The 11445-nt window shown below is 36.3% G+C and overlaps 1 protein-coding gene across 4 annotated transcripts; it reads right to left on the bottom strand.

The window, feature by feature from the left end:
• Positions 1–2492: 2492 nt before the first annotated feature.
• LOC124381029 (urea transporter 2-like) lies at positions 2493–11214 on the bottom strand. 4 transcript variants are annotated; one of them, XM_046842411.1, is made up of 10 exons: positions 11171–11214; positions 11040–11096; positions 8920–9106; positions 5868–6057; positions 5651–5779; positions 4715–4907; positions 4274–4421; positions 3184–3318; positions 3016–3065; positions 2493–2898 (listed from the first exon to the last, which is right to left on the bottom strand). In XM_046842411.1, exons 3-10 carry the CDS (start codon positions 9089–9091, stop codon positions 2572–2574), a joined length of 1344 nt encoding a protein of 447 aa, XP_046698367.1. In that variant the 5' UTR covers positions 9092–9106; positions 11040–11096; positions 11171–11214; the 3' UTR covers positions 2493–2571. The 4 variants fall into 4 exon arrangements, with proteins under 4 accessions (XP_046698367.1, XP_046698368.1, XP_046698365.1 ...); XM_046842412.1 differs by having other exon boundaries at positions 11040–11074; positions 11171–11211; XM_046842409.1 differs by having other exon boundaries at positions 11040–11079; positions 11171–11210.
• Between the last annotated feature and the right edge of the window lie 231 nt (positions 11215–11445).

The following is an 11445-nucleotide window of genomic DNA, read 5'->3' as shown; positions in this document are numbered from 1 at the left end:
GTTTAAGAATGCATACTCATCCTAAATCTTATTGGCACAGTCATACTCATTAAGTCTTTTATTAATTGTTGTTTGTATTTGTTGTAAGCTTTATACATTATTATTATTGCATGCCACTCACGATCTTCCACTCCAAACCATGTAAACCATATCCTCATGAAGCTGGATTTGTGCACAGGGGATGTCATGCTTGAACAGATTTGGGTCTCCTTACAGTGAAAGTATACATTTTACACCATTGCATCCGAAGTCATTCTATACAGTTGTGCCTTTAAATTTACGGTAACATTTTGGGGAAAAACATGGCTGGAAAAGTCAGGTGTCCCAAATACACTGTTAAACAGTACATCCAGAAAGTATTAACAGCGCTTAAATTTTTTTTTTAACATGTTGTTACAGCCTTATTCCAAAATTGATTAAATTCATTATTTTCCTTAAAATTCTATAAACAATATCCCTTCATGACAATGTGAAAATTTAGTTTGCAAATATATAAAAAAAAGAAAAAAAACAAGCATTTACAGCCTTTGCCACGACACTCAAAATTGAGCTCAGGTGCATCCTGTTTCCACTAATCATCCTTGAGATGTTTCTACAACAGTTGATTGGACATGATTTGGAAAGGCACACACCTGTCTATTTAAGGCCCCACAGTTAACAGTGCATGTCAGAGCACAAACTAAGCATTGAAGTCCAAGGAATTGTCTGTAGACCTCCGAGACAGTATTGTATCGAGGCACAGATCTAGGGAAGGGTACAGAACTTTTTTGCATCATTGAAGGTTCCAATGAGCACAGTGGCCTCCATAATCCGTAAATGGAAGCAGTTTGCAACCACCAGGACTTGCATGCCACCAGGCAAAACTGAGTGATCAGAGGAGAACCCCTTAGTCAGGGAGGTGACCAAGAACCCGATGGTCACTCTGAAAGAGCTCCATCGTTTCTCTGTTGAGAAAGGAGAACCTTTTAGAACAACAACCATTTCTGCAACACTTAACCAATCAGGCCTGTTTGGTAGAGTGGCCAGACAGAAGCCACTTCTAAGTAAAAGGCACATGACAGCCCGACTGGAGTTTGCCAAAGGCACCTGAAGGACTCTCAGACCATGAGTAACAAAGATTGAATGCCTGAATGCCATGTGTCAAGGAAACCAAGCACCACTCATCACCTGGACAATACCATCTCTACAGTGAAGCATGGTGGTGGCAGCATCATGCTGTGGGGATGTTTTTTAGCTGCTGGATCTGGGAAACTAGTCAAAATCAGGGGAAAGATGAATGCAGCAATGTACAAAGATATCCTTGATAAAACCTCTGACTGGGGCGATGGTTATTCTTCCAAGCACACAGCCAAGATGATAAAGAGGTAGCGATGGGATAACACTGTGCATGTCCTTGAGTGGCCCAGCCAGAGCACAGACTTGAACACTCCATACTCCCCATCCAACCTAAACGAGCTTTAGAGGTTCTGCAAAGAAGAATTGGAGAAACTGCCTAAAAATGGGTGTGCCAAGCTTGTAGCATCATACTCAAAAAAGACTTGAAGCTGTAATTGGTGCAGAGGTTCTTCAACAAAGTATTGAACAAAGGCTGTGAATTCTTTTTTTATATTTTTCAAATACATTTTTGTCACATTGTCATTAGTGGGTATTGTTTGTAGAATTTTGAGGAAAATAATGAATTTAAATCTATTTTGGAATAAGGCTGTAAATTTGCTGTTATAGAAGTCTAATAAAACAAAATGGAACATATTTGTTATAGAAAAATGCATTACACTACAGTGTCACTGGCTGATTTTGTCTAAAATGTTTTGTTGTGTTTTCTTCTGTGCATGTAATTTTTATATGCAGATTGTCATTTTAAACGCATTCTAAAGGCATACAAAATGTCGAAAATTTAACTAGTAGAACAGACATAAAGGTTACAATAAATCAAAGTTACATAACCACAGAGACATGAGATGCAAATCATCATTTGTGCCCACAGTTGTTTAACAAGACCAGTATCTGATAAACAGCATTTTTTTTTCTGGAGCTTTATCGTGGAGCAAGATTTGTTTCTTAAATAGTGGTTGCACAGAACGTGTTCACCTTCAGCAAGAAACACATAGTGGCATATTTACTGAGGTATGTGGAACTATATGTGGTTCATTTTCAGGACACTTTTACATGCACTGGGTAAGCAGGAGAATTAAATATTGAACATGTGTGCACTACTGTGTTCGGTAATTGAATAATTTTGTATTTGAGGTTTTTGCACTTTGTAATTAAATAATACAAAGTACACCCTTAGATAAGTGCACAGATAAGCAGTGAGCATAATAAATCTTAATTATGTTTTAATAATTCTGTACAAGAATGTTACCTATACAATAACTGATGTGCATATATTAAAAAAATTATTAAAAAAAAAAAGACAAGTTGTTTAATGAACAGGAGATAAATACACACACATATATATATATATATATATATATATATATATATATATATATATATATATATATATATATATATATATATATGTGAGGGAGCAAAACAATAGAATGTAAAAGTTGACACAATCCGCTGCATTCACTTTTGGTGCAGTAATGGGCTTTTTGTTAAACATGGTTTTGTCTCTCTTGAGAATTTCTGCTGCCCCTTATCTTGATTTTCCACCATAATATTTACATCTGCATCTTTTGAAATTTCCAAACCTTTTATCTGCACCTCGTCTTTAGTGTTTTTGACCTTTTCAGCCTTCTCCTCCTTCTTCCTCTTCCTGTAGAACGTGAGGTTTTTCTCAGGGTAGGTTACTCTGGCAAGCGGTAGCTTGTAGATTGCCTTTGTCTCCGTAGTAAACAAGAGGAAAGTAAGGGCAGACAGGCAGAACGGCCAAGTGCATGCTGGAAGCCCGAACTGAGGAAATAAAGCATTCACAATCTGATCACAAAAAGGAAAGTTTGGAATTCCAATGCTGGAAAAGTCTTCCCTTTTAAGTTTTGCCTTTGTGAATACTGTGAATACAGTACTTACAGTTGCCATTGCGTTGCTAATCGCGGAGCCGAGATATGCACAAAAAAATGCTAAAGGGAGGGGAAATGAGAGAGGGAAGTCATTAGTGACTGATCACACTAAAAATTGTTTTAGATTACCAGGATCATTTTGTTCTCAGGAAAGAGGAAAAGGTGATAGGCATCATACCACAGACTATAGACAGGAGATGAACCTGCCACGTAAGAGCATAGAACATTCCACCGATTGCAATGCAGGCCAAGACGCAGTTGTATCCCCAAAGTCCAGAGTAGATTTTGTCAAATGGAGCAGCAAGAGCGAGACCTAAAATAATAAATAGGGCATTATTTCAGTAATAAAATTACTCTGTCTTTCCGGATCTCGTAGAGTGATCTTAAAACAGATCTACGTTACGAGAAGGGCTGGATTTCCTGGGTTGCTTAGTTTTTTCTCCTAGTACATTTACTTGCATCCCTCCCTTTTTATATACTAACTTGCCAAAAGTTTGCCGACATCTAGTCATAAGTATAGTATGTGGTTTTTGAGCATCGCATTCCACATTTTGTCCCTATTTGCACTTATAATTCCCTCCACTCTTCTGGGAAGACGTTCCACTAGATGTCAGAGTGTGCATTCATGTTCATCAGCCACAAGGGTATTGGAAATGTCATGTACTGAAGTAGGTGTGGAGACCTGGGGTGCAGTCAGCGTTCCAATTCATCCCAAAGGTGTTCAGTAGGGTTGAGATCAGAGCTCTATAGTAGGCAACTCAAGATCTTCATCTCCAAACAATAAAAAATATCTTCATGGAGCTCACTTTGCTCACATGGGCATTGCCATGTTGCAACAGGTTTTGGGTTTGCAAATTTAAGTGAACGCAAAATGTTATTATACCGCATCCAAAGACGTCCTATACAATTGTGTGCCTAAAACTTTGTGGTAACAGTTTGAAAAAAAATACACTGAAGAAAAGGTCAGGTGTCCCAATAATTTTTTCCATATAGCATATGTTATGTAATCCGTAGTTCATAGCTGTCCACAACTGCCTAGTGTTGCTGTGAGTGACAGAAGAGAGAAAGTCTGCCAGAGCACAGTACTTTTTGTTTCTTCAGCTCCCAGCCATAAATATAATAGTCATGAGTCATGACAAATGTGTGCTCTTCCAGTGAACAGCACAATGATCTTCTATTGTGTCATTTGGAACTCCATATAATTTTCTTTCTTCAAGAAATTGTAACTGAAACCATAGTAGAGAATGAAACACACAGATGAGATTTACCTGACACCATCCCAACAGCTGAACCAATAACAGCGTGCACGCAAGTAATCGGTGAAGAAATAAACAGGGCCACAATGAATATGCCACCTGTCCAAGGATTTTCACATCCATAGACCTGTCCAATGCCCACAGGAATGGAGCGGAAGAGCTGTGGAAATAGAGTTCAGGACAAGGACACATTATTTATCATTGCTATCAAATAATTAAAGTGACCACATAATCTGATGATCAGATTATAAACAGTACAATTTCGTAAAAGAAGAGGTGACATTTTAAGATACCTGAAATTCCACATTGGCTAAACAAAGAGTTCCTCTCATTATTCATTGTCAGAAGATTCTAGAAACAGCACCTTTATCTCCTAAATCATTTCTTTTTAGAGACACATGTACAATATGTACAAAAATGTTTATTCCAGCACCATTAAAGCAAGACTCTTACCAAAGGATAATCCAGCTCAGACCATGTGATGTTGGGGAAGGAGGTTCTAGGCTGGATAAGGATCTGTGGAAAGTGGAGGTTGTAGTGGCCTGTAGCTACCATATGAAGACACACCAGAATGTTAAATGGCAGGGTAAAGACTGGCAGATCCCACCGACTGCTGATAGAGGCCAGGGCACTAGACACTATTGGGCTGCAAGAAACATTGAAGATTTATAATAAGGAGAGTGCTTTTTTATAGTATCTGTTTAAGCAAGTTTTGAACGACTAGTATTGGGCATAATAGGTTTCTACTGTTCCGTTCTTTACTGCAGGAATACAATAACTCATAAGTGCAGAACACAAAATAGTGGCAAGTTTTCTAGTGTGGTTTTGGTGTGGAGGGGAGAATTGTAAGACATTTGCTGATATTGTTCTATGGCCTTCCTTAACCATTAAAGATCCTTGGAAAAAATCTTTGCCCCAAATCAGCATCATGGTTTGACACTTGAAGACCTTTGCCTTTTACCATCCCATGACAAAAATGCAATCTTGGCATTCCTAGAGTTCTGCATGCCCACACTATATTGCTCAATTACTGACCTCTGTGCAAAAACTGAAATACTGACGTCACTTCAACACGTACAAACTAGGATTAACCTTAAAATGTCTGATGTTATCTGCTTGTCTTGTAGCAGCATGTCATGGTGATCTTGCCTTTACCAACATACTTTTTAACATCTGTCACACTTAAATGACAAACAAAATGTCAGTGTCTTCATCTTAAAATACTATCAGGTTCAAGTTGCTTTAGGCATGACAATAGAGATATGAGAATCACTGCTTGCTTGCAGAAGATCCAGTTGCATATGCTTGTGGGTCTACAAAACATTATTTTTAGTGACGTTTCTCTGTTTCAAGGCCATAATCTTAATAATCAGATTACTTGAAACTCACCATGCCATCGACATAAAGATGTTGGGCAGCAGAAGCCACCAGTACCAATCAGCTGCATTGGAGAAGACTGCCATTAGAAGACCAACCAGAATTCCATTGTATCCGTACAGGCCTGCTGCAATCGCCTCTCTGAGAAAAACTAAAAAGATTACAACACTAGCCAAATAGTAAATAAGTCTCTTGGTATGATACTGTTTGAATTACTCTAAGTAAATACCTGTTTTGTTGGAGAATGAGGGCCGAGATTGTAGCAAACAAGGTGCCTACAAAGCCATTAAGAGCCCACCATCTATTCTGGAGAATGAGTCCAGCAAAGATGATCAGTCCACTCAGAGGATTATTCACAAACATGACCTGTGATGTGCCTCTTAACATCCAATCAAAAATCTGAAGCAAGATGAATTTTCCTGGACAAAACACATTTTAGAAAGACACAGTCAGAAGCACTAGTGGTTTAACAAAGATGCACTCTGGTATTACCCTAGTATCTAGAGTGCTTTAGAGTGCTCACCGAACAAAAAATGGAATCCAGAATGTTGTCCAGGTTTTGTTTTCTAAGATATGTACTGTATATTTCCTAATTTCAATGTATTCATGCAATAATGTTCAAAGATAATATTTATTCTGTATTATAGATCCACAGCTTTTCCTGGGACATCTGATACGGTATGTGGTTTTTGAGCATTGCATTCCACATTTAGTCCTTATTTGCTCTTATAATTCCCTCCACTCTTCTGGGAAGATGTTCCACTAGATTTAGCCACAAGGGTATTATGAAAGGCAGGTACTGATGTAGGTGAGGAGGTCTGGGGTGCAGTCAGTGTTTCAATTCAACCCAAAGGTGTTCAGTAGGGATGAGATCAGAGCTCTATAGCACGCCACTCAAGAGCTTCCTCTTCAAAGCATGTAAACCATATGTTCATTGCCATGATGGAACAGGTTTTGGGTTTCCAAGTTCAAATGAATGCAAAACTTTATTATAGCGCATCTAAAGATTTCCTGTACAAGTGAGTGGATCTAGGTTTGTGGTAACAGTTTGGAAAAGAACCACATATAGCAGGAAAATGTTGTGTGTTTCTGTTGTGTGCAAATTTTACAGGAAACAAAAAGGAAACATATAAATGTTTCTTGAAAAAGCTTAACAAATTGAGTGTATCTGCAACCAAATACATTTTCTCTCCTGTGTCACCCAGTGTGGAATAAAAAAAGCCATTCAATTTTGAAACTGAAATCTGATTGGTTAAAGAAATAGTTTTATTTTCATGTGTTTTTCCGCTACAGATGCCCACACTGTTGATAATGAAGGCCTCATGCACATTTCTTTGGCCCTGGCAACATGTGATATAATATCTGATATCTGATTGAATGGAAACTCAAACAGAAACGTACACTAATTAGAGCAGCACAACCAAGCTATGAAATGCAGAGAATAGACTACTGGGGATAATTCAAAACATATTCATGGAAGAAAATGTATTAAAACACAAGTCAGTGTTTCTGATAGAGTTTAGGCCAGCAAAAAACGCCTTGTTAATATTAGATGATGACATATCATTAGATTGTACATATGAGTCTGCTGATCTGCAGTTTTGTAAAATCTCTGCATTTGAATGTACTGGAACATTCTGCCTACTCGAGCAGATTACAAAAAAGATGTTTGAGATAGATAAAGAAGCATGTATGACTGGGTTTCTAAACATCAGTTATCAGTTATCAGTATGCACATGACAGCACTTACCATCCACTTTAACATGAAGCCCTGTTCACCTGCTCATTTATGTAGTATCCAATTATAAGGCCACATCACAATGCATACAATTATGCAGACACAGAGCTTCAGTTAATATTTACATCAAACATCTCTGTGAATATAACTGTACAAAACAGGCCAATCTTCAAACTTTCACTCTCAACAGTCTTGAGAGTTTAGACAGAGAAAAATAATTAAAAGTGTTATGCAATGTGAAACACCTTGTTGTTGAAAGACAGTAAAGGAAAACAACCAGACAGGTCTGAGTTCACAGAAAGTCTATAGTAAATCAAATATGTTTTCTTTACTGTCATAGTGAGCTGTAAAGTCTCGTAAAACACATCAAACCTGGGGTGGATGGGCTTCACCCTACAAAAACATGCATCAGGTTCTGCTTCTGTCAACCAAATACAAGAAACTGAGAATACCAGGTTAATGAAAATGACAGTAAAAAGTGAGGGTGATTTCTTTTTCCAATCTGCAACTGATCAGTTTTGATGAGTTGGTGCTTATGAAAGTTAGATTAATGCTCTTGGCACCTGGTCTTCTGTTGTTTAAGGTTTAATGTGTTCTGCATATTCAGAATCATTTCTGAACAACATGGTTGTAAAGATTTATTATTTAAGTTATTATATCTTTTCAGGCATTTTGTCTATCAGTTATCCACAGCCACGTTATGATCAAAGTCACAGATCACACTTTTCCCCCATGTTCATAATGTATTTGATCTGAAGCTCTTGACTTGTTTCTGCACGATTTTTTGCGTTGTGCTACTGCCGCTTGATTGGCTGGTTAGATAACTGTAGAAATAAACATGGTTGTATATGCGTTTGTATCAAAATAGACCATAAGTGTATTAAAGTAATAAGCATTAGCGTCACCTTTATTAATGTAATATACCTATGAATTGTGTGCTTTAAGTAAGTAATAAAACGGTTCTAAACACACTATATAAATATATAAATAACAATTGTGTGGTTTGAATACACTCCCAAGTTTGTGAAGTTGTAGACATTTGTAAAGTGTTTATTGCCTTATAACATAGCAATTTGACAAAACATGGGTAAGCAATGTAGTTCCTGTTATGATGCTGGGTTTATCTGCTATAAACAGTGATTCCCTGACCAGCCTCTTAATTTTCTCTATCAGATGAGATCCAAAATAAAAAAAATTGTAGTCTTTTTTGTTAATTTGTTTTTCTCCAATGGGAGAAAACATTGTTAGAAATCAAAGACATTTTTCCATGAATGTTAACTAAAAATTATCCTACAGAAAACTTTACTATACAAATATCAATATATTGATGACTGGTAAAATAACTTTTTTCCCCCTCTCAACATTCTTATTTATCTTAGGCGATCTTCCACATCATCAACTAGACATCAATTTACTGGGTGTGTATTAGTAAACGTAACTTTCACTTTATCACTTTAATCAGATATTCTTTTATATAAGCATTTATAATTCCAGCAGTTGGATGGAAACTGTGTGAAAGCAGTTCCGACTTGTCTAAGCCTACCTTTCATCCACTCACTAAAAGGAGCCATGTCTCCAGTGAAGTAAGAAACATAGCGTGTGAGTTTGCCATTGATCTTCTGAAGGTCGGAAGACTCATGTTGTGAGTGGTGTTGATCATTCTGCTGCAGCTGTGACTTCTTCAGTGCTGCTGTCTGTAGAACAGTGTTAGCCATGAGGGGCTGCAGCTCCTGCCAAATATTTTATATATAAGAATTTCCTCACTCGAATGTAGTGCGGGGGTTTTGTGCAACTTTATACTGTAGGTACCGTAAATAAGGTTAACAATGACTGTACTGTTTAGAATATAAATGCATGTCAGTAAGATGGTACTGACATTTTAAAGGGTCAGGAATGAAGAACAAATTACAGAATGAGGATTGATAAAGAAGCAAGTTTACACATGAAACATATAGGAGTTCCAATCAAATACAGATTTGTCTTTCTTTTTTGACTTGGTTGTTTTTAATAAAATATTGACCCATATTAAACACCTGAAGTATATTATTTGGGATATTCTAAACTTTTAGTAACATAAGCCATGGAACCAATCAACGCTGTCACATAAATGTACAGTACTGACAATATTTACTGTAAAGTTACTTATATACTGTATATATTCACTACACAAACCAGATAACCTGGAAAAAAAACAGTTCTGTAAATAATATCAATCTGGTACATACACTGAATTCAATATCTTACAGTAGTGTGATAGGGTTGATGAGAAATGGCATGCAGTCAAATAAATAGTTTAGGAGTAATGTAAATAACCTATTACAGTTTTTCTCAGCTGCTTTGGAGCATTTTTCGAATCATCCTTGGAATTTGCAAACCAGTAAGTACATTTCTCAAAACAATGTGTACAAAATCCTTAGTTCATCTCTCAAAAGTAAGTATTTGTGTCAATAAACATCTCATTCCCATCAGAATGAAAAGACCTTTTGTCATTGTTCACAAACAGGATCATCAAAATGTTTATTCATGTTGTCAGTATGACGCTGCACAGTTTCAGGATTTCCTGATATTAACTACGGTTTGGATCACAGTGATTGAAAATACACAAAATTATACTTCCTTCTGTTTGGCATCAATGAATTTTAGCAGCACAAATTCATTTATTTGATTTATTGCAAGAGACTGGACAGGATTTACAGGATTCACACTTTTACTGCACTATACGAGTGTTCGTTCATTTCTTGGTTGTTCATTCATTTTCAGAAATTGTAATTCTATGTTTTGCTCTGTCTGTATACACTCTCCAATTGAAGGATCACAACATTCATCTTTGACCTGTTTTAGAGAACTAGTTGATTATTGTTGATCTGATGCCATAAACGTTCCTTCGTTAGTGACATTCAAGATTCATCTGCACAATTCATCAATTCAACACATTTACAAATAAAAGTTTAATAGAAATTTTAGATGACAGATGATGACAACTGATTCAATCATTATGCAATTAACTGATGCCAAGATGTTTTGGGGTTAAAACTATTTAGGTAAAACTATTATAATATTTTTGATTTATTATTGTTATGTTGTATTATGTATATTTTATGTCAACATGATGTAAGCAACTGATAATGTAGGAAACAGCAGACACTTGTACACAATCGATTAAATGAATGTACAAAAGCATTCGCAATTTGATCAAAGCAACAAGAAATGTTTTTAATGATTAACTTAATTGACAAAATGATGTGGAGGTTTAACAAGTCGTTTAAAATTGTTTATTTCTGACCTGAGAAACTGAGAAAAACTTTAATTGTACTTATCCTTTAATCAAATAAAGTAATGTTACTAAAACAACTAAATAAAGATTTAACCAGAAATATATTAACACTTTTGCCTTATTATACATTTACTGCACAATTATTTACTGTTGATATTTGGGGTTGTCATATCTTTTAAAACCAGATTCTACTTTAACTGGTTCCCAGATTCCCTCAGCAGAGATTTATTATGTTAAAAGGAACTTTGATCACTTTGAGCTTTGCAACGGAACATCTTACGCCCAAGTTGACACTGTTCATAAGCCTACATGTTTCCAGGTTTTTAAGAGTACATAAACTCCATGTAATACAAATGACCTTAACTGTGACTTTAATTTGGTTGTCTTACCTTGCAATATCCAGTAATGGATGTTCTACAGAAAGCTGTGCTAGGTTCAGATATACCATAGGGCAAAAAGAGACATTTTTTCATTTACATTGTTATTAAAAAATAATCTAATATAAAAGTCTGTGCCTCACCAATGAAAGTTGTATTCCAGGTATAAATAAGACCAGTTGGGTTTTTTCCCATTCAAAGATCCCAGTAACTGAGCTGCTGTCTGGAATTTATAGTGTGCTGATGAGATCCAGACTCCTCCTCTGGAAGTATTAATGTAAATTAAAACACAAGGAAGAAGGGGCCTGTGGGATTATTGTGAATATTCAACCTTCATCCTTTCTTTATTTACCAGTTACTGTAAATGATTTTGTTAGTACTACATAAAGAGAAAGAGGATAAAAGCAATGTGAGCATT

Source organism: Silurus meridionalis, chromosome 27 (assembly GCF_014805685.1).
Source record: "Silurus meridionalis isolate SWU-2019-XX chromosome 27, ASM1480568v1, whole genome shotgun sequence".
Taxonomy (NCBI): domain Eukaryota; kingdom Metazoa; phylum Chordata; class Actinopteri; order Siluriformes; family Siluridae; genus Silurus; species Silurus meridionalis.
Note: the sequence above shows the minus strand (reverse complement) of the source record. Positions and strands in the feature narration are given on the sequence as shown.